We start from the raw sequence: 26,650 nt of genomic DNA, 5'->3' as shown, positions 1-26,650 counted from the left end.
CAAAGATACCTCGCATAAGCTTTTTTTTTTGAAAAGACCACCGGGGAAGGGATAAAAAGCCACAATTAATATTGACAAAGCAAGACAGAAATAGGTTGCATGCAAAACATAGCATTCTAGAGTCCTATTACGTCTAATCCTAGCCTAAATTCAAATTAAAGCTCTCACATAGGAGTCACCTAATGAAATAAGAAGATCAGAAGTCTAAATCTATTCTGCCGCACATCCTAGGTTAATTAAGACTGAAAAAGCAAGAGAAGATGAAAAGCATTGACAAGGTAGCAGAGAAGCAAGGAGAAGGCGTACACCCTTAGTGAAACAATAAATGTCGATAATCACGAGAATCAGGGATTAACCAAGAATTCAAAGGGATCAGCAAAGAGAAGAGACTAGATATTAGCTTATAAAAAGGTGGTTCTTCTTAGAATTCTAATCCACTTCAACTATTTCTTTCTTTTAAGATTTTCTATTAAACTTCCAATATTTGTAACTATCTTCAAATGGATTTTCCTATGTGTAACCATGATCATATTCCTGAAGGAGCACCTATTTCAACTACTCGGATTACTCGATGTAGAGATGATCATCTCCACAGGTTACACTACTATTTCTGTTATTTGTGTGGTACTAACTTGTTTCTTCATACAGAACAGGTCAAGTATTTGGCTTATTGTAATCTAAGTCCCACAATCAAAGAGAGCTTGGGCGACAAGATAAGAGCTGAGACTGAAAGGTGCATAACACTCGGTTTACCTATTGACTCAGCAATATTGAGTAGCGAAATGCCACCAGGATTCGGGTATAGCTATGCTCGACGGATGGAGGCAAGGTACAACTGGAATAAGGGAAAGGGAAATTATGAAGCCGCCGAAGCAGCTGAAGCAAGGGGTGAAATAGCCATATAAACCAACCGGAGCTCTACTTAAGGCTCCAACTATGAAGAAATCTAAAATTTATATATGTCTTGTTTTTTTTCTTCTTTCCTTATGTTGGCAACATCGTTATTTGTTACCTTTGATTGACCTGCTTCTACACAGGAAAGCAAATGAAGTGAATCTAGCCTGTATTTAAGTTTTACTACTTTCTAAGCCTTAAATTTCCAGATATTTCAATTTACTTCGAGTTTTTTATTTAACATGATAGTGGTCTGAAGAAGAACTGTCAGATTAAAATTAGAAGAACTAAATACCCCTCTATCCAAAGAGCAAAAATTTCATCCAAATAGAAGAAAAACTGTCAGATTAAATCCAATACTAAAAAACTTCAAAAAACCAGTGTATCACTGATGGACTTCATACATAACTAAAGGGGTCTAGAAATTGGAGAGAAGTAATCGGATTCCAAGACAATAACAATGACAAAAAAAAGAGGTGTATCCATAGTTACTTTAAAGGAGAAAGAGAGACCGGGAAGAGGTAGAGGAAGCTCAGACAACAAAAGAAGAAGACAAATCGGAAAAAAGGATTATAGGATCCTGAGATGATCTCTCTCAGGATAGAGATAGAGACTAACTAAGCAGGTTGAAAGAGAAAGAGGGAGATCCAACCAAGAGATTCCGACGATGTATGGAATTAATATAAACTATAAGGGTGAATGCTGATGATATGATTTTCTACGTTCTAATGATATGCATGATGAAAATATGATTTACTATTCCTAAATGACCCAGCCCCTGAATTGCAATACCACACGTATTCATGTCAAGTTTTTATATCCATCAGAATCATCCATCACTCCTTCCCGTCATGCATTCCCCTCCAGCTCAGAGAAGAACACAGGTAAAAAAGACTACTCACAATCCATTAGAAGCATACTTGATTGATTCTATTCAAGAGAAAGATGAAGGAAAATAGCCGTTGAAATTAGGAGAGAAGGGAGAGAGGAGCCGTTGTTTTTATATTTATATCATTTGTTCGGTTTCAATAAATTTCAACAATGATATCTGAAACAATAACCTAGTTTGACAGATTCAATGGCCCGTAAAATAAGAGTATGTTTGTCTACTTATTAGAGCAAGTCTTATGGTGGAATCCATCCATCTTCCATCTTCCACGCCACCTCAGCACTTGGAACTGTGGATGGAAGCGCAAGTGTAATGGTGGAATAGTTGAAACGCTATCCTTAATGGAGCTAAAAAAACGCAATTAAGAATGAAGCTAAAAAAACGCTATTAAGAATGAAGCTTTTTTCTCAGCCGTTAGATTTCAACAACTCATTTTAAATCTACGGATAAAAAAAAAAACGCAATTCTTAATGGTGTTTTTTTAGCGCTATTCTTATTTGCGTTCAGATGGATTCCACGAACCCTTCCACGAAATCGTGGAACCTTGCTTGGATTTTCTGTGGAAGACCCCAACTTGGAAGCCACTAGACTTAACATTCCATGATTTTTCCACACTTGGAATAGTTTGGATTCCACCATAAGACTTGCTCTTAAGCGATTGGCAAAGATCGATTAACATTTGTTTGGTAAAAAAAAGAAAAAAATTCAGATTTGTTCCAAAAATTTAAAATCCCAGTTCCTCAAGTTGGGTGTCAAAAAGTCTCAAAATTTTCAAGTGGGTTGAATCTTTATCCGTTGAACTCATATTTTCAATTTCCGTTACACAAACTTTGTTGGATTTCAAAGATTGCACCCACATGAAAATCATCGATACACTGCGAACATTCACTAGTGAATACGTTCGGCGGCAGATCATTAAATCTGGGAGATTTTCTTTATCTAATGAATGAGGAGTCTATTTTGAAGTTCTCCACTACAACACCTCCCGAGTATATGCTTCAAAAGGAATCACATAGAGGTAAAAATGATACAATAGAAACCTCTGATACAGAAAGGCCCAAGCAATCCTCTTGCCTTCCATTTCATTTGTATCTCTTTCTAGGGGTGAATATGGGCCAGTATGGACCGGTTTTTACCTCATCTGCACCCAATCCAATTAATTACGGATTTTAAATTTGGCATCGGCATCCAATCCAACATCCAACAAATTTGCATTCAATGGATGCAGCGATGAACAGATTGGGTACAGATAATCCAATGGATTTGTTTTAATTATAATTTATAATGAAAAAATAAAACCAACATTGACGATTTCTTATAGATTCTACACATTCTATATATGTATATAAATATAAAAGTGCCTTGAACAACACTCCAAGCAAACACCTTAAGAATTCTAAATTTATCTATATATTTTCTAAAAGCTATATAAATTCCTTAATCTAACGGTTATGGATGTCCAGCGAATTTTCAAGGTTGCATCCGGACCTAATTCGTAATCCGTCGGATTCCAAAATTTACATCCGCATCCAATCCATTAGTGAACGATTTGGGCAACTATCCGCAAAAATACGGTTGGTCCCGGTTAAATCCACGGATTACGGGCCAAATGCTCACCCCTATCCCTCTCAGTTTCTCATCTTATCCAATTCCAATTAACCTGGATTATATATGCCCGCCTGGATTATATATGCCCGCCTGTAAAAAGTCAGAATTGGGCCTAGTTTTAGTCCAGCGATTGGAGGCAGTATACAGGCAGGCCCAAGCAATCTTATCATTCTTTCTTCCTCCTCTCGCCTTCCATTTCATTCCCTTGCTTTGTTTCTCTCTCAGTTTCTCATCTTATCCATTTCCAAATTAACCAAAAACCTTCTCTTCTCTCTCCACCTCAATCCGTCCCCAATGGCAAATACTGCTGCTGCTGCCGTTGCTGGAAGCTTATTAATCTTCAAAACCACCACCACTACAACTAAAAATACATCTTCTTATCCATCCCCCAAAAATAGAACCATTCTCACCTCATTATCATCATCAACACGCCCTTCTTCCTCTTCTTCTCTGCTCCACAACCCTTATGCTGCAATCCTTTTCTCCTCCTCCCCCATTAATAACACTGTGGATATTTTGCCCATTGCCAATAAATTTAGGAATTTTAGAGTGTTGGCTTCAGAAGTCACCAGTACTGCTACTACCACCGAAGAAGAAGTAGGCAAAGATGGAGACCAGTCAGCTACTGCTACTTTGTCACAACTAGCTAAGGTGGAGGGAACTATTGTTCAAAGACCGCCTTTTGAACTTTATGTCTGCAATCTCCCTAGAAGTGTTGGGGACTCTGAGCTTACTGAGATGTTCAAGCCTTACGGACCCATTCAATCAATTGAGGTAATTTCCAATTGCATACTACAGATTTGCCCTTGTTTGCATTGTACTTAATTGCTCTTGATTGAAATGATTGAAATTTGATGATACATTATAGAGAATTTATGGGGGGTTTTCAGGTTGCAAGGAATGCTGAGACCGGGATAAGTAAAGGTTGGAGTTATGTAGTAATGAGTTCCCTTGCAGAAGCTAAAGCTGCAATTATGGCTCTCGATGGATCGGTATTGAATTCAAACATTTTACAAAATTCACTCTTACTGTTTCTGATTTATTACTGGTATCTATTTTATGAAATCAATTTGTTCAATTGGGTTATGTTTTGATGCCAATTGTGTTCAGTTTTTGACTGCTTGTTTCAATTGTTATTGCTGTTAGGATGTTGATGGCCGCGAAATGAGAGTGAAATTCTCAAATGCTATGGTTGTAAAAAGAGTTCTTGAGGCAGCTAAGAAGAAGAAAAAGAATAATAGTACTGTTATGATCTTTGAGACCCCTCACAAGATATATGTCGGGAATCTTGCTTGGTCAGTGAAACCTGAGGAGCTGAAGATTCATTTTGGCCAATTCGGAACTGTGGTTAGTACAAGGGTATTATACGACCGCAAGGCCGGAAAGAATCGAGTTTATGCCTTCCTTTCATTCTCTACAGCTAGTGAGTGTGAGACTGCAATTGCGGGTGCCAATGGAACAGTAAGTAATATAAAACTTTTTTGCAGGCGTGTACATTCTGATTTGGCTGTCTTATCGTCGTTTGTACGTGTAGATGGTTTACCTCATGCCTTCTAATTACTTCATAGCTTTTTCTTGTTTATTTTTCTTTCTGGTAGTAAATTGGTTCTTTATTGATTATGTGCAGGAACTTCAAGGTCGCAAAATGACGGTGAGACAAGTCGTAAAGCCTAGCACGAGCAGTGACTCCAGTGAGCCATAAATGAATTGTGTAAATTCTGAAGTTTTGTAACTTTATGAAGTATACTGACTTAAGGAGGCCTAAATGTAATCTCTTTTTGATGAATCTCAAATCTAGCTGTACAATTTGTTTGTTAGCTATGATCAAGTTCAGTACTGCATAGCTTAAAGCAAAGGAGAAGAAGACATTTTTGTCTGCCTTAGCTTGGAATATACATTGTTTTAACTCGTAAGTAGGAAATCAGAATTGGGAAGATTATACATTCAAAATGTCACTGCTTTGATTACTATCCAGTCCAGGTTTCATAGATTTTATGTGTCATCAGCTGTTCGCTTCTATTAGTCAGGGGTAAAAACAATGGGTGGTTAACAGCTATTGCATAGTAGTAACAAGTTTGCAGTTAATTATTCGTGGTATGAAGATGAAAATCTGGCGCTCAGTGTATCTACTGTAGGAGATTATGATGGTGGAGGAAGGACAGAACAAAGCTGAACACTCTTCCTTTTCCAGGTAAATATCTGTAAAACCTCAAAACCAAATCAAGCATTCGATTACTCATTTGTATCTATTTTCTGTATGTCATTGTTGTATAGACCCGATCTTCTCTGTAATGTCTTTCTCATTTAAACATTTTTATGTTAGTTTCTTATTTGTCGAGTAAAGTTTACTTTGATCTTCTAAATCAATTTTTGCAGTTGTTGTGATCCTGCTTCTCTAAGTATATTTAAGATAACTACATATTATCATTTTATTTCAAATTTAGCAAATTCGCGACTGAAAGAATATATGAAGGAACTGGATGCAACATTGATAATCTATACATAATGTTGTTAAACGAATGTCTACGAAAGAATTTTGAATAATCTTCTAATCTTTATGCAGTTGTTGACAGTTACAAGCTTGTGGTGTAAGGAATATTGTCAGAAAAGATCCTCGCCGAATAGGTAACAAATCCTCTCCACCAGCCATGCATCTCGACTATGTTCCTCATTAACACTGCTTGTTTCCTCTGCACTACTAGTAAATTGCTCATGATGGTGAGAGTGGGGAAGTAGGTTAGATCTACACAGTGGACAGGTGACCTGGTTTTGGTCAACCCACTTATCAAGGCACTCTCTGTGAAACACATGACAGCAATTTGATAGTTTTCGCATCTCATGACTTCTGTCCATACAATTCATACACACTGCACAAATCGTCTCTGATTCTGATGATGACTCTAACGAGTCTGAGTAGTAGTAGTCACCTTGACCTTCGCCTGATGCTAATGAGGCATCAAGAAAATCACCGAATTCTAGTACTGGAAGCCTTTTCTTGATTTCATCTAGGATACCAGGTTCCATTGTGACTGGGAAAGGCAGAATAGCATTATCAGCTGAGATGATAAAATCTTCATCTGTACGGAGTTGATGACTAATACTGTTATCAACGACGAATAGAGGTAAACCCATATGAAATAGAACCACCATGACTATGGATTTCACTTCCACTGCTATTAGCTTTAGTAGACCTGCCAATACCTTTACTAACGGCAGTTGAATATCACCAACACAAAGGAAACCCATTATATGTAGCTGTTGGTTTCCTGTAGAGGAAGAAGAAAAAGAATAGAATCAGGAAGTCGCCTGTGTTTGCTCACTGTAAGCAAAATTTCACAAGTGAAGTGAATGGAAACGCTGCAGGTATTTTTATACCAGACTTGAACTGCAACTAGAGCAATAAGGGGTGGTGGTGGGTAGTTGTCTTTCTTCATCATGAAGGGCTTAAATGCTTTAGCAACAAAAGTGTTAGATTCCGAAATAATATCTCCAACTTTTGTGTGTTGCAATTGTTATTTGAAGCTACATTTATTAGCCTTCACTTACTTTGGTACGGTTTTATAATATGTTACTAGGCTGCTCAGTACTAGTATGCTATATAGAAGTGCCAATGATCAGAAAGTAGCTAGTTACTTAGTATTTGTTATAAGAATCCTGAAATAAAAATATAACAAAGTAGAATTTGCTTTTAAATTTTTAATCATCCAACCTTTTCACCATCTCTCCTTCCCTCACTCCCTCCCTCCCAAAGATCATGGAATCATCTCTGATATGGACGGTCTCGGTGTCGTCAAATGCGAGCCAGTTGTTTTGTCAAAAAGGAGAAACAATAAGAATTGTATCAAGGGCTCAAAAGGAAGTTCTCCTAGCTAATTAAGCTATACTATGCGTTAGTTCACCGCAGAAGAAAACTGGTCAAAGAATCTAGTTTAGTAGGGTTTTCTAGCAATTTAGTCAATTCTCTTTTAACTAATGGAAAATGATGCTTAAAAGCGTTGTGCTTGTTTGGATCTGAACCTGACTCGTTTCTGTTTTTAAATTGAGATGTCTGATTCAAGATCTGACTTGGACTCACTTGCTGCCCGACTGGATTTGATTTGTTTTCTATAACCTCACTGTGTAATGGTTTTTTAGTCGGATTCAGACGAATCTGTTGAGTTGCAACAGAAAAAACAAACAACCTAAGACATAATGTAGTCTTAAGGGTAACAGCCCGAAGCACGGCCAGATAATAGAAAGGCCAGACAGACAGGAATGAGTGACCAGAGTACTGGTGTGAGTACTGGATCATCATCATCATCAAAAGATGAAAGGAGGAATATTGATGACAAACATTTATAAATATCATATCAATCTCCAAGTCTGGACTCTGTAGAAGAACAATTTTCTTTTTAGTTTGTCTGTCCTCCTCAGTGCTGGATCATACTACTACCCTACTGAGAATACGAATACCAGTAATACATTTCATTTTTACCTCTATCCCCATTCCCCCACCACCAATAATTCATTGTTTTTTTGTTGGTTTATTTAACTTCTTGTAAATCAAAAACAACCACCAGCCTTGTTTCTCACTTGCAGTAACTCTCACTTGCAGGAAGGCACTCTTACCAACTCTTTATATGTCTCTTTCTCTACTGCAGAGAGAGAGAGAGAGGAAATCTGAAAACACTTGTTCTTCTTATCTCATCACATCATCCATCCATGTATCTTTTTCAGTTCCCCACCCTTCATTTCTCACATCAATCAATAATATCCTCTCCATCAATTTTATTTTTATTTTTATTTTTTTCTTGTAAATTATATTATATATTTTTTTCCTCCTCTGTGAAGCTAGCTTTTACTGGCTGGTACAAACACAACACATCTTTTTTGTCTCACTGAATAATTTATTGTTCTTTCTCTCTCACCAGTTTCTCTTTCTAACATATCACAATATTACTTACACATCATACACATACCTCATGCATCCACAGTACTCTCTTCTCTTCTCTTCTTCTTTGGAAAACTCAATCAACTCTTTTTTTTAATGCTGCTCTGCTCAACAACAGATTCTCAAGAATGGAGGACTGCTAGAGGAGGAGTACACTATTAATAAGCTTCTTCCTTGTCACTGAGCTGGTCATCTGTCTGTTCCACAACATTTATCACTTGAGCTGGTTGGTGGTGCTGCTGAATTGATGATGATGGAGGATAAAAACACCAACAGAAGAATTTAATGAGCTTGTTTGGAGAGGAATATAATAAAACTAGTACTGCAACACCAACAAGAGCATTTACTACTACTAGAAATACAACACAACAGTGTTTGTTACTTCAATTCAATGGAGAAATTCCAAGGACCCACCAGCAACCACCACTGTGCTGTATGTTATTAACTAATCCTCCTCCTCCTCCTGTTTTTCTTCTCTGAATTCATTCACCATTTGAGATGGAGAGCATGCATTTAATTCTTAACTAAAACAACATAGGCATTCAATGCAATCATGGCCAGGGAAATTCTTTCCTCTTTTTTCTGACTCACATTCTCTCTTCTCTTCTCCTTTGCTTTTACTGCTTTTCTTTTCTCTAACATTCTGCGGCCTCTCTCTGCCTTTTCCACTTTGAATATACTCTTCTCTCTTCCCCTGAAGACTAATTACTTACCTGTTTGTTATTCATGTGGTGGGGATTTTTTATTACAGTTTGGAGGAAATGTGGATGAAGGGGTTTTGCAACAATGCCATGGAAATACTAGTTTCAATTTCAGTTATGGAGCACCATATTTCAATTTAGAGGAAGAAAGCTTCACAGTTCAGGAGGAACAGCAGCAGCAAGAGGAATCCAACACAAATCAACAGTCGTCTCTTTCACTTTCTGTCCCAATTACAAGCTTAGAAGACAAAATGCCGTTTCTGGAGATGTTAAAGAGTGTGGATTCACCTTATTATTCAGACCCATCACCAGCACCACTAAACCCCCACTTCAAGATGCTACTCACATTGCAACAGCAACATCAACATCAACAGGATACACAGATTCCTCATTTTAGTGGTAGCAGCAGTAGTAGTGACCAGTCCTCGATGGATTACTACTATTCTCATAAATTGGAAGCATCCCAGCCAGTGGCATTTCAACCTCAAAGCTGTGTCACCGCCACCAAAGTGGAAACTCAAGCACATTCCTCTATCAAATCGGAAGATAACAAGGAGAATGGAGAGCAAGAGCACATGGAGCAGCTAGAACAAGATCATGCCCAGGACTACTACTACTTGTCTTTGCATCTTGAGAGTGCTAATAATGAGAATAACAAGACTGATAATGGAGAATTAGGCGGAGAACCCCCAAGTCATTCTTCACCGGAGTCTTTGAAGACTGTCTCATCCCCCACCACCACGTGCTGCTTGGCTGAAACTGAGAGCTGCATAAGCCCACATGGTATGCCGCCATCAAACACAAAATCGGCCAGTAAACAAGCATTGCCAGCTGCCCGACTAGTCACTAGCAGTACTACTACCACCACTGGTGGTGGTGGTGGACATGAGCGTGAGAAGAAAAAGAGAAAGCGAACGAGGCCCAACAAAAATAGAGAAGAAGTGGAAAGCCAAAGAATGACTCACATTGCTGTGGAACGCAACAGGAGAAGACAAATGAATGATCACCTCAACGCCCTCCGTTCCCTCATGCCTTCCTCTTTCGTTCAAAGGGTATGCCCGTTGCTGGCTCTGTTTACGACTTATTACGTTGAATCATCCTTTGAAATCCTCATAACTTTCATTGAATTTTGATACATGTTAATTTGAATAAATCAATTAGGGGGACCAAGCTTCAATCATAGGAGGTGCCATAGATTTTGTGAAAGAACTGGAGCAATTGTTACATTCTCTCGAGGCTAAGAAGAGAACGAGAACTTCTTCAGAGGATGAGGATGACAGTGAAAAGGTTAGTATCAAAGGATATAAGGGGAGCAGGAGGAACAGAAACTGCGGTAATCATTCCTCATTGGCTCCATTTCTTGGGTTCTTCTCGGCGCCCCAGTACACCTCTTACTCATCATCCTTGTTTCTTAAAAATGATACCGAGGAAGAAGATGAGGAGGAGGATGTGATTAATGAGGATGAATTGAGGATGACGAGCTCTAATAACATCAACCACACTAGCAGCAATGAGCACGAGTACTACTCTTTGTCATTGTTATCGCCATCATCTTGGTTGGGAGTGGACATTGAAGTTGTAGTGGTTCAAACACATGTGAACCTGAAAATTTTGGGACCAAGAAAGTCAGGGCAATTGGTGAGAGTCATTGCTGCATTAGAACAAGATCTTAGACTTACCATCTTACACCTTAATGTCACTTCTTTCGAACAATCGGTTCTCTACTCTTTCAATCTCAAGGTATTTACATTTAGTCATTGTGTTCAATGTGGTGATCTAATTCATCATTGCTGAATTGCTAATTATGGTCTCAAAATGCAGATAGAAGATGATTGTAAGCTTGGAGGTTCAGCGGATGAGATTGCAACTGCAGTTTACCAAATTTTTAGCAGTACCAACAACCAGTTACATCTGATTAGCTAATTGACTATATGTTATTATTACTGGTTAACTCCCTGCAAAGACATGACTTGCTGCCAGGCTTTAGGAAAAAATGGAGCACATTAACAGCCACTGCTTACCGATGTTTTCGTAGGACTGCTGCTAACCAGGTGAAAGAGCAGGGGAGAAGATGGTGGAAGCTGAGCACTGCTGATACCCATGTAGGGGATGATGATAGGACGATTTTTTTCTTTTTCATTTCTGAGTGTAGAAAAACAACCCAGGAAAAAAGTTGTGATGCTGCTGCTGCAGGAAAGGCAAATGTGGAGCTGTAGCCTGTAGGTTGCAGGCAGCAGGACCACCACCAGCACTGACCCTGAAAATCTTGTGACCTGAGATTCTACTTCCACAACACAAGTCACAAAAAGGATGCCCACTCTGTTAAAGTAGTCAGTGTTGTTGACCTTATTTTCTTAAAGGTCTGGTCGTCACTCATCTGTAAATGATGATCTTTTTTATCTCTTTTTCTTTCTTGACAATCTTGTTTGTTTTCTTCTTTGTCTTAACCTTCCTTTCATTGGTTTTAACAGACTTTGGGAAAATAGAAAAAATAATGAGTAAAGTAAGTTAAAGTTAGCAGCATTGGGAGATGAGATCTGTCTCTCCCTGTACTTGTACTGCCTCTGTGAACTATGGATTTTAACCTCCTAGTTTTCTGCACATATTCTATTAGAGATTTCAAACTTGGAATAATTTTAATACCCTACTACGAAAGGAGGGACACGGAGTAAAATTACTCAACCATTGCACAAAGTCTTACTGCCAGACAAAACAAAACTTCTGCAGCTAACTGGCAGTGATGACCTCACCGGAAAATAAGATATGAGGGTGCAGACTTGAGACTGGTTCAACAGCAAAGGGGCTTGGTTTGACAACCAAACAAAGCAGAAATTCTAAATGTATATTGGCACACACTGAAATCTCTAAAGATTGTAAACTACTAAGCACCAGCAAGATTCAGGACTAAAGATGTTTGGTACCAGCCCACAACACATACAAAATGAGTTTCATAAACTAAAAGTCTTGAGTATTTCAGTTTATCATAAGAACAGCAGATTACAATAGAAACCCATGGCGTACAATGTCTTGAATAGTTTTAACTACTTTAGTGAAGTCATCAATCCACACTTTTACCATGTAAAAACAGCCGGCGAACAACCAGGTAAGAAAGCAAGAACTAAAAACAGAAATCAGTAAAGAAAGATGGGTTGAAACTTCGAACTATTAGTAAAATACACCACCTGGAAGGAAGATTTTAACTCTAAACAAGATAACATCTAAGTTTTTTTCTAATTCTAACATAAGTATGATCTATGATAGCGGACGCATCATGATATCCTTTTCACAATTATACAAAGCAACATCAACATAAGTCATTGAAGAGCGCATTTGTGTATTACCCGAGTAGAGGCTGTTGCCGTAAGATAGGGATCCCCACAAACATAGATATCATTCACATTCAAGTCTTTGAATTCGCCATAATCCACCTCGTGGTTGTCCATCATAGGTTTAGAAGGAAAACCCCTTTACCATTTTAACGGACTAAAGATTGGGAACTGTCTCGATTTAAAGCAAAAAGATCAGGAAGAGCAGCGCTGGTAGAGAACTTTAACCACCCCCTTCTCTCAGTGTATCCAAACAAAGGTGGCAAAACGGACCCAACCACTATTGCTGCGAAACTTACGAGCATTACCTTAACAGAAGCGAGAGCTAAAACCACACAGATCAACATAGTTGGAGGTAAACATATTAATACAGAACCAACTGTTCCAACAGGTATTTTATAAGGTCTTGCCACCGCAGGGTACTTCATCCTTAAGCGAATAAATGCTATAAACTCCAGTATCATCCCAAAACAGTAAAGAAAGTTTTCTGCAGCTACAATCTCTTGAAAACTCATCCAGGACAACAAAAGCACTCCTGAAGCAGAGAACAAAATACCAACTGAAGGGGTACCATAACGTGATCTCTTCGCAAAGAACTCAGGAATAATTCCACGTTCTGCCATCCCGAGAAGTTGGAAAGAATCACTACTCATCTCTGTTACAAAACATCCCATGTTCGATAATGCTGCAGCACCTTGTATCCAATATCTCAACCAGACCCCCCCTATGATTTTTGCAATGTCTGAAAAATATCCATCCGTCCACAAATCACGTTCAACTGGGACCGCACCCGTACCAATAAGAAGTGGGAAGAAGTATGCACAGACAACCAAGATTAAGGCATAAAACAAAGCCTTTGGAAGAGTCCTTTTTGGGTTAGCAACTTCTCCCGCCAGAGTACTGATTGAATCCCAATAATTCAAATTCCAAAATAGAGTGTTCAGATATAAACCCCAACTGACGTTATGAATATCTACCGCAAGCCAGTTGGCAGGTTCCAATTTGGGGATTGAAATAAATCCCATAACCACGAAAGGAATAATTGAGAAGACTCCTAAGAAGACAGCGAACCACCCTACAATAGTTAAACCTCTATAGTTCATGTAAGTAAAAGCTATTGTTAAAACGATAACTGCCAATGCCCTCGGCCAGCCTCCACCTAGAGCAGGGATAGCTGATTTCAAATAATCAAGAAACAGCACAGGGTACAAAGCATTATCGATAACCCCACTGAGCCATTTCATCCAACCCTGCATAAAACCCCAATAAGGACCCAACGCTGATGCAACCCAGGTAACATAACCTCCATTTTCTGGAAACATGGTACCCATTTCTGCAGTGATTAACGCTTCGGGGACACTCCATATGAAGGGAAAAACCAGAAAACCAACAAGTGCAAGGAGAGGGCCAGCTGCTTTAACACTGTCTTCAATACCAAATGGTCCTCCAGATACCTCATAGAAGATGAGAAAGATGAGGGGCACCATAGAAATTTTTTTGATATTATCCAAGACTGGAACCCCTCTCATATCAACTTCAGTATACTCCACATTATTGAGGTTCCCCATTTGAATTGTAGCAGCTTCCCTAGCTCCCGTGTTCCTCAATTTCTACAGTGAAAAATAAAATAAAATCAACGATTCCATTCAATTCAATTCACAAATTGAGATAATGTAGAGTTACATTATACAAAAAGCAACCATGCATGAAGGAGAAACCAATTGACATTTAACTAACCACAACAACAGGGTAGGTTTATCTCAGGGTGAAGCAGGTCACATAGAGAAAAAAACAAAGTAAAAGACAATTAACAATAGGGTTTACTGAATGAAGATTGATTCCCCTAATTTGCTTTCCAAACCAAAAATTGGGTAATAATTTATAGAATGTTTGATGATATCTATTATCCTGAATTAGTTAAGTATTCAAAATATAGTTGCATGAAAGATGTAGGTATGGTATAGTAAAGAAGGCTAGATTGATTGATTCTGAAATGGAGTTAGATATAAATCAGGGGGAGTAAGTCACTTACCATGTAGGTTAGAAAGCTATCTATTGAAGGAGCAGGAGAAGAGATATGATGATGAATCACCTCAAAAACTGAGATGAATTTTTTCTTGAAAGTCTCCACTTTCAGAGGTTAGTTGTTTGTCAGGAGGAGGAGGAGGTATGCGGTGAAACTCTCAGCATTATTTATTTGTTTTGTTAGGTTAAAAAAGTTGAGATTCCCATAGACAAAATAACTGATTGAACAGAAAAGAAGAAAACGAAAGAGGAGGTTAATTTGCAGATCTGAATATGAATCATAAACTAATAGAATAGTCCTACTTGTTGCTGATGAATGATCGATCTATCGATTTGGGTTTTCAGAGTAAGTAATTGAATTCCAAGGTTCAGGGTTTGTTGGTTGGTGGAATTGGATTCTAATGGCAAGCTAGGAAAATCAATCTGTCATCTCGATTCCAGGGCAGGGCTGGTAAAAAAAAAAGTGTGTCACAAACACGTGTGCCACTTAATCAAATGGACGGACGGAAAATATAGGTAGACCCAGGCCAGCTGGAGTGTCCAACTCTGACTGAGAAGTAATGAACTCAACTGTATCGAAATCTTTCTGATTTTTGGTCCTCCTCCTAAATCTCACTCTCACAATTAAGATTCTGGACCGAAATCTTCGTTGGATTCATACTTTTTGAAGAAGAAGAAGAGTAAATGACAGGAAACCATACAGATAGATACAAGAGGAGCAATCTGAATATAATTAACTAGTTTGTTTTGAAGAATTCAAAATCACAATCACCCTTAGCTAATTTCAACAAGATATATATATATATCCAACTACTGCATCAAACTTGAAATTGAAAAGGGGGTTATGTAGAAATAGAAACTAATCAACTTACATTTGTCACAGGAACAACACAGAGAGAATGACTAATTACAACGGAATATTTGAGAAATTAATTAAGCTAGATAAGTTTAATTAGTTAGTATGATACCTCATTATTACTATCATTGTTAGTATGATCATCTGAAGAAGAAGATGAAGACGCGTTGTAATCTATTTTCAATTCATCTTTACAACCTGCACTAGACTTCCTAGCAGGAGATGGAACAGGACTCATCCTCTTAGTAAGAGGAGGAGCTGATGAAGGAACAGTTGTGCTCGCCGGTGGTGTATGATCTTCTTCTTTGCTGCCAATCTTCTTCTTCTCTTCACACTTGTTTGACATTTTTTTTTGCTTCTCTCTTATCTGTTTTGTTTGTTTTGTAAATGCCTAAAATGAGGATGTCTTGTTTAGTTTATAAGGAAAGGTTTAAGGGTTCTTCTCTTATCTCAAACTCTCATCATGCATTTAGTGTGTGAGTGGAGACTGTTTGAGTTGAGACCCAGTTACTTCCCTTTAATTTTGGTTCATACCTATTCATTTCACATTTTCCACCAAAGTAACTTTTTAATTCATTATAAACTAGCTATACCATAAATTTTATATATTCGGAAAGTCTTAAAGATTATTATTATTATTTCGAGTAACTATTTTTGGTGCATTTGAAACTGTATTCCACCTAAGATACTTGTTTTAGCTAGCTACCAAAATGCTTGTATTTTCTTCACATTCAATAATACACTCGTCTTTTCAGTAGGTGAGGCATTTATTATGAATTAAGTGACCATCATCTATAGTGACTTTCCACCTGTTTCTGCGAGTCTTCTGTTTCCGGAAAAATTAGCTTTCAGATCATCTTCATTCATTCACTTCCCATTTTAAACATTTAGCCAAAGTCAGAAAAAAAAGAAAAAAAAAATCCATGGAGTATGGGATGGAGATATGTTATTCAAAGAAAGCATGTAGTAGTAAAGAAGAAAGTTGAGTTTGTTATGTGTTACATCACCACGCGTGCGTAGTTAAAGAGGGATATACAATCAATTGAATTGAATTTCAAAATTATGGCTAAACACAAAGCGTGTAGAAATGATGGATTTTTTGTCTAGCTTTTTCAAAGTTCCTATGAAATAAGTCAAAAATGCCCCCCCCCCCTTTGAACCTTTTTTCTTTTCATTCTTCCAGAGAAGAAGCATGCATTGCATATGGCAATGTGTTAGAGACTTAAGAGGGTAAGATTGACTCGTACTCGATAAAAACATGTCCAATCCAAGACAGTTATGTTATGAGTTTGGGTATTCTTTGGTAGTTGTAGTTTGATAATTAATTAAGTATTATTCATCTGAGAATCGACGACGGAATTTCGCAGAAAATCGGACCAACATGAACTTACTAGTCCCTAATTAAGAAAAAACGAGAGGTGACTGGCAAAAACTGTGTTTTTTTTTTTCCTTTTTTGCAGTACTTGATCAGCAAATTCATGTGAAAATTAAATACTCAAAATTTGTATTATTCATGGTATACTATAGAGAGGGAGGGGTATAATGGCTATAAAATCTTTAATAGCGCACGGGTTGATAGTTAATCATGTTTGAAATTGGTGGGTTTTCTTTTGGTTTCTTCTCTTTTCTTTTTCCCCCTGCTTTTAAGTTTCCTTGTTTTTTCTTTGCTGTGGAATTTGTGGGTCTTATGTAGTCCTGTATAGTAGTATAATGGTGGGTGTCTAATATTGATTAAGATGTAAATATCAATTTGATATCTTGTTGCCTGTTTGATTGATGTGTATGTGTGTGATATCAATTCTGTAACCCACCACACCTTAATTCCTTGGTGAACAACCCTGTACTGTACCTCCCATATGTATTTGGGAAAACATAATTTGATTTGTGTAACAAGTTAGCATACTATTGGGAGATGAGACCTGTGTTACTTCCATTTTGACCAAAAAAGACCTTAAAGATGCTCGGCATCAACCCACATGGCACATGCAACATCAGCTATGCTTACGATAGAGATTTAGGGCCAATGAGGAAGTTATGGGTCATAGTAACAGTCTTGCTAAGATGCATCACTATTGGAGACAGACAGGTGCATACATACGGGTTACAGGCTTTTCTCAGGACGGATGCCACTTTATAATGCATCCAACACTTGGTTTTTGCACATAAGACAATGTCTGCCCGCTTAGAACAGAATCTGTTGCCATGCTCAAGTAACTCACAAATTATTACTTGGCCGTGAGTCATCATGTGGATACAAAATATCGCTCAATCAATGAGAACGCTAGGAAAGACATTTAGCAACATGATATCAAAGACGAAGAGGATAAGTTCAATACGCCACTGTTGACGCACGTGATGATGTCACAAGAGTCACACAAAACATGTGAAAACAAGCGCGACCACTACAGAATAACGCGGTGATATCGCTCTGTGAGATCCGAAATAAGGGACTATATTAGTTGTCCTCCACTATATTACCCCTATAAAAGGGACGAGAGGCCATTGTAAGAGGGAGATAATTTTTTGAGAGTCTGTGTGAGAAACTTAAGAGAGAGAAAGTTATTTGCTCTCCAAGTTAGGATTTACTTGCATTCATATGTGTAATAGTTCATCTCTTAATAATAATACTTAGAGTTTTCTCCATCATGTCTTAGATATGTTTCATATTGTTACTTCGGTGTGACTATATGGTTTCTTATAGTTACACATCAAACGGTCCATGGTACACGAGCTCAAATGGTCTTCGTCCATCCTTTTTGTAGAGTAGAGATTCATGTGCGCAGACAGCTCCGAATGCTCTGCAAAATCTTGTGACTCGTTATACAGGTAAGGAAAAGGGTACTTCAACAACTTAGCTTCTTCTGCCATAAACTTAGGACCAACCCGTTGATGCGTAACAACAGAATTCGAAAAGATGGCAACAACTGCAATCCCCTTCTTCATATAGTAGTTGGTAAGTTTCACGATTTCTTGCTTTAAATGTATTACAAATCGGCAGCAGTTACATATAAACATAACCAGTAAGGCAGGACGAGATTCAAAATCCCTCCCAAATTTTCTCAGTTAGAGGCTCTGCAATATGGAAATCAGGAGCTTTAATTAATTTGGATGACCGACCGGAGGGCTCGAAAAAAGAGAGTCCTTTTTAATAGCGGAACCAAGTATTAAATCTGTATGTGGGTGGTGGTGGTGGGGTTAATTTTTCTTAGAGTAAACATGTGGATATTGGTCGACTTAATGCATATTATTAATGAGATAAATAAAAAATCTAGGAACAAATATAAAAGTGTTTTTATGATTGTTCTAGTTTTAGGGGCCTAGAGCCAGCGGTTTTTTATGGTCACTTTTTGGTAAAATGAAACCTCACGTAAATGTGCAATTTCATAAAAAGATTGAAGATTTGGTGAAGCTTTTCTTGGTGAAGCCTTTTCACATAATTCCTTATGTATCCTATTTTTCCTTACTTGACGATGATACCCCTCCATTTTTTCCTTCTATTAATCAGTACATACACATTATGCAATAAAAAAAGTGATACTTTCACCTATGTCAGGAAAAGTGATACTTTCACCGTCGTGTCAGGAAAAATGATACTTTCGCCTCGTGTCAGGAAAAAAGATGGTTCAGCTGGTTGATGTTCATTAACCCAAAAAAGCTTCAGCTAAATCAGCAATCCATGATCTCTAATCTTTGACATTGTATTGTGTTATAAGATTCAATTTTTGATGTTTTTGGTTATTTATCTGGCTGTTTTTTGAAACACTTGTAGAAGGTTTTGAAAATCAGTTTTCTTTATCTTTGTGATGCAACTGGTTTCCACTGTTAAATTTATTTATAGCCCAATGATGTGTTAACTTGTTTTTGCAGGTTTCCATAGTTGATTTTGTGTAGTCCCAGTGGTGGTTAATCAATAGTGATTCCAATTTGATTCAACTCCTTCTGATGTTTGTCACAGTGGTGTTTGCTTAATAAATAGTAGTATTCTTGGGTTCACCTCATCATAATTATGGTTTCAAAAGTCGTTTGATTCATTGGTAGTCCTTCCTTTTGATCAAAATATCTAGAATTAACTCAGATAACTATCCGTTTTGAATCGGTCATAATTCCATTCCGTGATTATAAAATTATCAGAGGGAATTCCCCTTATTTCAAATTCAAAAAAATAGTCAAAACTGATAACCCGGAAATCAAGCCTCATATCCAACAAATATGGAAACTCAAAGATATTTCCAATCTCCAGACCTTTTATAACCCTATTATCCTGGGTACATTACAAACCCTAGAGTAAAGAGTGGTGTTTTTAAGAAGCTTCATCTCTGCAACCTCGATTCTGAAAATATGTCTTCTCGAAGTAGCAGACAAATAGAAAACCTTAATTCAAGGATGCATTCGACTAGCATTGGTGCTGGCCAACCTAGGCCAATTAGGAGAATTGTCACTTATGCTCAAGTAGCTCAAGGTGATGCTGATGAATATACCTACAATCTGCTAGGTAAAATTATGTTCAAAAAACCACTGGATCATGAAGATGTGAAAAATAATATCAATGCCTGTTGGATGAGTTACAGAAAATACGAAATCATCACAAAAGGAACAAATCTTTTCCTTTTCTGTTTCCAGCAAAAAGAATCTTTTGAAGGGGTTTGTGCAAAAACATGGGATAACAGGTCATATATTGTCCCTAATACAATATGATCCTATAATACCAATTAAGGAACACAAATTTGAGCATCATACATGGAGTGTTAAGGTAAGAAACATAGGGAATATTCTTAATGAGAATCTTTTCATTGACATTTGTCAGGATGTCGGAAAAAAGTTGAGCCAGAAGGTAGGAAAAGATTGCCAAAGAGGTAGTGTTTCTAACACTGTATATGTTCAGGTTAAGCTCAAAGATCGATCCACTAAGACGAGGAGGGTGGGTTGATACACCAAATGGACAAAGACTCTAGGTAATCTACCATTTCTAAATGCAACCGTATAAAATTTGCAAGGATTGATGGGTGGTAGATCATGTTGATGAGGACTGTAAACGCCTTGCACAAGAACAAAAAGTAAAGGCTATGACTGATCATGAATATGTTGTATGGAGTCAAACTAAGAAAGTAAAAAAAATTCTTGGCTGCCTATATCACAAGTACGAATGCTCATATGTTGGAAGATGGTGCTCTAGTTGAAAGGGGTGGATTTAGTAATTCTATCCAGAATGAGTAGGCATCTAATACTCAAGATGTTTATGTTGCTGAGCAAGAGTAAGGTGAATCTGATAAGAGGAAGAGCAAATGAACTAGAGGTGAAACTCCGTTTTCCAATACTACAACATATAGCCCCAATTCAATAAATACGCATGATAACCCCATTTATCAAGTTCTGATTCACGGATGTGGATGTAACTAATTTTAGCGATCTTCTAGCTGAAAATATATAAAATGGAATACCAACTTAATCAGGATGAGGAGAACGGTTCAAAAAAAGCGATACTTGGCGCCACACCTGCTTAGCTAATAATATTACAAGATAATTGAAGCATCAAATCAAAATTATCGATTTTAAGAATCATACTTACATAAAGCATATCAAAGTAAAACCTCAAACTTTGATATGCTTAAGTGATATAAGTGATATGCTTAACTTCTATATTAAGAATAATATATTGAAATGAAAATCTCTCAAGTGATATAAATATATTAATGTGTTATTTTACACGTAACAGGTAAACAAAGAATACATGTATATAAAAGATATGTAACGTTCTTAATTTGCTAAAGCTTCAAACTACAAAAACGTATATTTTCTAGTGCCCCATATCTTTTGATAACTAAAAACACTGAAGTGGGAACGATTCAGCACATCATCCCATAAGGGTGCCCAGTGGAAACATATAACTGTCAAGTAATCACTAACATGCTCCACAATTCCAAAATAATAGTATCAATTTAAAGAAAAATAATAAATTAAAGCATTCGGCAATAATTCATGCATCAATAAGCAAGTGTTATCCTAACCTCGTCAAACGTATTGGAGAAGACGACACGAGAACAACTCCAATCAATAATAATAACATCATCCGCATGAAGTGTCCGCCCAAATCACGATTCAGAATATTACCATCAAGACCAGATAGTTAGACAAACAAGAATAATATGCACACGAGTGATTTTCCCAAAATAAAATAGTATATACTAACGAAACGGGGAAAATCCTCCCTACTAAGTAATTTCGAAACAGGGAAGGAACCTCCCTACTAAGATAATATTCAAAGGGGGAAGAAGCCGACCTACTCAACTTAGCTAAAAGCTTTGGGGAAACACAAACATTACTAGCGGGGAAATCACACAACATACCCATTCATATAATTAGGCATGCTCATAGATATCAAGGATTCATCATGCTCGCAATTAAAGTAAACTTAATGATTACAAGAAGGTTACAAAGTTCCCACCTGATTTGATGCCAAGCCAGGCCTACGTTGTATTCTTCAATCCACTGGTTCATCCTTTAAATCGATCGTTATTAATGAAGATCAACTGTTAATCACACAAGCACTCCAAAAAACTTAGCTAAAATGGCTTACACAATAGTCATACAAGTTCCAGTTAAAGGGTATATATGTAAACTATCTAATGGTTCTAAACCCATTTACATATTTACACCTTTTTTCATTCTCTATTTTTAGTTTATTTAAAGGTTTAGTAATTCGATTAGGTTGATTATATAGTCCATTAATTTGATAAGTCTTGAAAAGATATACAACTTTGTAGAAGGAACCAAAAGCTAATTCAGACCATAAGGGTCCAAATCATTACAATAGGAAAACTATCTCTAAACCTAAGTTCACCAAACCGGTCCGTTAATCTAAGGCCTGGTTCATCTGGGTCAATTGACGGTTGCTAAAAGTCAAAGAGGTCCAACTAACGGTCAACTCCTAATCACAATCAAACAATGTCAAAGTCAAGTCCGCGAGTCAAAGATCAAGTCTAGTCAAGATAACCAAGGTCAAGGTCCAGTCAGGTCAACGGTCAAACTGGTCAATTGGGTTAAATCAGTGAGTGGGGTTCAAACTAGACCTAGTCCACTCAGTCAGACGGCCGAGTTGGATATCGCACGTTTATAAGTGTGAGTTGTACTTACATTAAGAGATATCAATTTAATTTTTGAGGACGAAAATTCTTGCGAGGATTCACAAACTCGTCAACGCTACTAGACCGGTTAAGATGTTAGGACTCGATTAATATAATATGAAAAATAATCTGGTGCTGAAACTAGTACCATCAAATGCAAAATGGTTTACTTGACATATCCAAGTAATGTTCATATTTTATTAACCGAGTCCTAGCATCTAAATCGTCTTTTGACTGGTCTAATAACGTTGACGAGTTTACGAATCCTTACACTTTCACCCTGTATCAGGAAAATTGATACTTTCGCTCCGTATCAGGAAAAATGGTACTTGCGCGCCGTGTCAGGAAAAATGGTACTTTCGCCCCCTTTCAGGAAAATGGATACTTTCACCCCCTTTCAGGAAAAGTGATATTTTCACCCAGTTTTAGGAAATATGATACTTTCACTCCGTGTCAGAAAAAAAAGTGATACTTTCACCCCGTGTCAGGAAAAGTGATACTGTCACTCCGTGTCAGAAAAACAAGAGTGATACTTTCATCCCGTGTCAGGAAAAGTGATATAACGCGTTATGTAATAAGCGGTATTTCGTGTTTTCTCGGTCGTCCCTTCCCACCGTGGCAGTGGTGTTCTAGTTATTGGTCTTCAAGGTTGCCTATATTTATTGAACTGTAGAGAAGAAGAGAACTCAAAATTTGAAGAGACATGATGTAGTGGTGAGAAGAGAGCTCTTCTAGTGCATATAATATTTCTGGCGTGAAGCCAGACAAATTTTTGGGTTGACCTCCTGATGATGCATCATGAGTAACTAAGTAACTTCAGGACACATACACAAAATTTGGATTGCGGGGATTGCAGTATTGATTTTGGGTCATGTGGACAAGCCAGGTCATAAGACAACAACTAGGCAAAATTAGAACCACAACACTTTTTCAGTGATTGAGAAAACTTTTCGCACACTACTCACTGGGTGGGTTATGCCTTTATGTTGCATATCTGGCCATTATGGGGTTACAAGTCTGCTTCCAGTGCACATGCTATGCTTTTCGTGGGATAAAAACAGTTAACCTAGACAACACTGACCTCAACCTGGACAGATATTATTTACCATGTTTAAGGGCACTAGCCCATTTTGGTGGGGGACTTCTTTGTGATTCAATTGTCCACCCTATATTTTCTAAGGGGTGTCCTAAATGATTAGTGAAGACTAATCTGTCCTTATCCTAATTAAGGTTATAACTAATTCTAATAATTCACTAATTTAACCACTACCCACTAATCTAATCCATTAAATTAAAACCTAAAAAAAAACAACTGATTTTAATCAGTTTCAAAACTCTCCCTTTTCTTCTTCATCTTCATCTTTTCTTTTCCTCTTCTTCGTAGACGTCGACGTTAATCGTCGATTCGAAAATTTTTCATCATTGATTAATCCATCTTTATAAGCAATGCGTACCAAGTAAACACCCAGATTTCCAAGATTGAGTCCGGGACTCACAAATATAGCGAATCTCCCAAAAGAATTGCAAACTGATAAACAACTTGAAGCAAAGTTGAAAGGCCAAATTAATCATCCAACATCAAAAAATAAGTCTGATTCAAGTGAAATGCAAATCCGAGGGTAATTTCCTTCATACCCATTCCTTTTAATTCGTTTTTTGTTGAAGAAATCGATTAGAAATCATCAAAACCCATTGAAAATGGTAGTTACAGTAAATATTTCGGCTAGGAGAATTTTGAAAAACCCTAGTTTTTTTGCAACCGAACTTTCAGTACGAAGAAAACTTCGGCAATGTCTCAAGTTTTATGAATTTTTAGGTAACCGAACTCTGTAGTTCGGTAAGCTCGCATGAAAAATTTGCGTAACCGAACTTCTTCTTTGTATGGGAAATTAGAGTTCGGTGTAGTCGATAAATTTATATAGGTAACCGAACTTTGTTATTATATAGTTCGGTTACTTCTCAATTTTGAGGGGGTAACCGAACTCATGATGTCAACAAAAAATATGTAGTTCGGTTACCTCGCAACTTACACCAGTTAACCGATCTGTTAGTTCGGTTACTTCGAATATCATATACTAGATAACTGAACTTTAGTCTGTTAACACCTTTGTGTTTGATGTAGTCCCATGTTCAATTTTATTTGATAAGAAAAAATTTTATTTAGCTAATAATGTGGTTTTGATTCATTAGGAAAAAAGGAAAAAGATCTAATCTCCACATAGATGAAGATTTGAGAACCCCCAACCATCGTGGTAGAATACATTTGGATTTCCTGAAAAAGCGGGGGTCTAACAACACCACCCAATATTTCGCTTAGCAATTTATATGGACTAACTCCGAAACACTTTGCTAGAGAATCAACTAGACAGTCAGACTCAATCTAGATAAAAGTATCTCAAGGAGTTAATATCTCTATCTTGATTTGATTTTTACTCAAGCTAAAAACAATAGCGAGTCTTTATCAAATACAAGGATTAACTTGGACGGTACCAAAGACCAATGTACAAGTGTTAATCAATGAAATCAACAACCACAAGGTCAGATCTATAATCGATTAAACTTTAACGCACAACCTGTATTATTTCAATTATAAAGATAAACAATATAATGCGGAAAATGAAATAACACAAACACCAGAATTTTTGTTAACGAGGAAACCGTAAATGCAGAAAACCCCCGGGACCTAGTCCAGATTGAATACACACTGTATTAAGCCGCTACAGACACTAGCCTACTCCAAGCTAACTTCGGACTGGACTATAGTTGAACCCCAATCAGTCTCCCATTAATTCAACGTACAGTTGTACTCCTACGCCTCTGATACCAGCAGGATACTGCACACTTGATTCCCTTAGCTGATCTTACCCACAACCAAGAGTTGCTGCAACCCAAAATCGCAGACTTGATAATAAAAAAATCTGTCTCACACAGAAAAGTTTATCAAAGGATAAATCTGTCTCCCACAGAAAAACCCTAGGTTTTTGTTCCGTCTTAAGATATGAAAATCAAGGTGAACAGGAACCAATTGATAATCCTGTCTTATATTCCCGAAGAACAACCTAGATTAACCAATCACCCCTTAACGATCTTTCTTGACTACACAAGCAGATGTTGAGGAATCACAAACAGTGATACGAATATGTTTGTGACTTCTTTATCTTGCCTATCGGAGAACTCTCACGATCTCAAGCCAATAAATAGATTGTACTCGTACGATAGAAGATGCAAGATCAAATCACACAACTACGATAAAAGTAGTATCGGTCTGGCTTCACAATCCTAATGAAGTCTTTAAGTCGTTAACCTGGTTTTAGAGAAGAAAACCAAAGGTTAGAGGAGAATCGACTCTAGCGAGCGCACTACTATCACACAGACGTGTGGGGATTATTTTTGCCCAATGCTAGATGTCTCCTATATATAGTCTTCAAATCAGGGTTTTGCCTTAGTTATAAAGCAATCCATATTCACCGTTAGATGAAAACCTGATTTAGATTCAAGCTAATATTTCTCAACCGTTAGATCGAAAACTTAGCTTGTCACACACACTTGAGATATACGTTTACTGGGTTTGTGAAAACCGTGCCCAAACGTGTACGTATATGTTGGTTCAACATATTAACCCAAAAGGTTAACCATATGAGCATTTCATATTAACCTTGTTTTTCGTCACCATAACTAGTTCAATTGACTCAAATGAACTAGTTAGAGAGTTGTTCAATTGCTATGAGATCTTATGTAACTACACAAGACACAATTGAAACAAAGATGATTCGATTAGATTGAATCGGCTCATGAACTTTATAGCCACGGTTTGCATAAAGCATTCCTTAGTAATTTAAGTTTCATGTTCAGAGCACATCTTTAGATCATAACCCACTCAAGTACGCAAGCAAGTTCGCGGACTTAAGGCAACCGGCAGAGTTTTCCAAACTCAGCAGAAAATCTCGGCAAGGAGACTTCTGCCAGTTCACAGACTAGGTTCGTGGAATGAGTTCGCGGACTAAACACGCAAACGAGTTTTTGGAAATTCCAACAGAAATTCTTGGCAAGAGAACTTCCGTCAGTTCGCGAACTTAGCAAAGCCAATTCCTCCGGCTTCTCTCAATCAACAAAGTTCACAAACTTCGGATTAAGGAATAAGATTTATGCACATATGTGTTACCACACAATGCTTATATCAATCATTGGTTATATTGACCTAAACTCTCATTCCAACCATTGAAACATTCTTAGAGGACGTTATATAGTTGTTACACTATTTCTCGTCAAAGCGATTTCAAAGTAATTTAAACAATATGAC

At 37.4% G+C, this 26,650-nt stretch overlaps 4 protein-coding genes across 5 annotated transcripts; 2 read left to right on the top strand and 2 right to left on the bottom strand.

Annotated features, from left to right (window-relative positions):
- The first annotated feature begins 3,589 nt into the window (after positions 1-3,589).
- Positions 3,590-5,334, top strand: LOC113323296 (28 kDa ribonucleoprotein, chloroplastic-like). The gene is made up of 4 exons (XM_026571583.1): positions 3,590-4,165; positions 4,282-4,383; positions 4,538-4,852; positions 5,019-5,334. The coding sequence occupies exons 1-4, from the start codon at positions 3,686-3,688 to the stop codon at positions 5,091-5,093; spliced, it is 972 nt and encodes a 323-aa protein (XP_026427368.1). The 5' UTR covers positions 3,590-3,685; the 3' UTR covers positions 5,094-5,334.
- A 658-nt stretch (positions 5,335-5,992) lies between these two features.
- On the bottom strand, positions 5,993-6,637 carry LOC113325067 (probable E3 ubiquitin-protein ligase XERICO). The gene has a single exon (XM_026573304.1). The coding sequence runs from the start codon at positions 6,635-6,637 to the stop codon at positions 5,993-5,995; it is 645 nt and encodes a 214-aa protein (XP_026429089.1).
- Positions 6,638-8,094: 1,457 nt separating this feature from the next.
- LOC113323748 lies at positions 8,095-11,433 on the top strand. Its single transcript, XM_026572087.1, has 4 exons — positions 8,095-8,754; positions 9,073-10,074; positions 10,184-10,762; positions 10,844-11,433. Exons 1-4 carry the CDS (start codon positions 8,713-8,715, stop codon positions 10,943-10,945), a joined length of 1,725 nt encoding a protein of 574 aa, XP_026427872.1. The 5' UTR covers positions 8,095-8,712; the 3' UTR covers positions 10,946-11,433.
- A 535-nt stretch (positions 11,434-11,968) lies between these two features.
- LOC113321926 (probable polyamine transporter At1g31830) lies at positions 11,969-15,764 on the bottom strand. Of its 2 annotated transcripts, none has more exons than XM_026569894.1 (2): positions 15,342-15,764; positions 11,969-13,958 (listed from the first exon to the last, which is right to left on the bottom strand). In XM_026569894.1, the coding sequence occupies exons 1-2, from the start codon at positions 15,573-15,575 to the stop codon at positions 12,498-12,500; spliced, it is 1,695 nt and encodes a 564-aa protein (XP_026425679.1). In that variant the 5' UTR covers positions 15,576-15,764; the 3' UTR covers positions 11,969-12,497. The 2 variants fall into 2 exon arrangements, with proteins under 2 accessions (XP_026425679.1, XP_026425680.1); XM_026569895.1 differs by lacking the exon at positions 15,342-15,764 and adding an exon at positions 14,381-14,775.
- Positions 15,765-26,650: the final 10,886 nt, after the last annotated feature.

This window comes from Papaver somniferum, chromosome 11 (genome assembly GCF_003573695.1).
Source record: "Papaver somniferum cultivar HN1 chromosome 11, ASM357369v1, whole genome shotgun sequence".
In the NCBI taxonomy this organism is placed as follows: domain Eukaryota; kingdom Viridiplantae; phylum Streptophyta; class Magnoliopsida; order Ranunculales; family Papaveraceae; genus Papaver; species Papaver somniferum.
This window is presented reverse-complemented; position numbering and strand designations above follow the sequence as displayed.

Excerpts from the sequence above, each read along its gene's own strand:
- LOC113323296 (XM_026571583.1), top strand. The coding sequence starts at position 3,686 with ATGGCAAATACTGCTGCTGCTGCCGTTGCTGGAAGCTTATTAATCTTC. Across the intron at positions 4,384-4,537 it reads TTATGGCTCTCGATGGATCG|GATGTTGATGGCCGCGAAAT; the intron begins GTATTGAATTCA and ends TATTGCTGTTAG. Across the intron at positions 4,853-5,018 it reads TTGCGGGTGCCAATGGAACA|GAACTTCAAGGTCGCAAAAT; the intron begins GTAAGTAATATA and ends GATTATGTGCAG.
- LOC113325067 (XM_026573304.1), bottom strand. The coding sequence starts at position 6,637 with ATGGGTTTCCTTTGTGTTGGTGATATTCAACTGCCGTTAGTAAAGGTA.
- LOC113323748 (XM_026572087.1), top strand. The coding sequence starts at position 8,713 with ATGGAGAAATTCCAAGGACCCACCAGCAACCACCACTGTGCT. Across the intron at positions 8,755-9,072 it reads CCAGCAACCACCACTGTGCT|TTTGGAGGAAATGTGGATGA; the intron begins GTATGTTATTAA and ends TTTTTATTACAG. Across the intron at positions 10,763-10,843 it reads TCTACTCTTTCAATCTCAAG|ATAGAAGATGATTGTAAGCT; the intron begins GTATTTACATTT and ends CTCAAAATGCAG.
- LOC113321926 (XM_026569894.1), bottom strand. The coding sequence starts at position 15,575 with ATGTCAAACAAGTGTGAAGAGAAGAAGAAGATTGGCAGCAAAGAAGAA. Across the intron at positions 13,959-15,341 it reads ACAATGATAGTAATAATGAG|AAATTGAGGAACACGGGAGC; the intron begins GTATCATACTAA and ends TTTTCACTGTAG.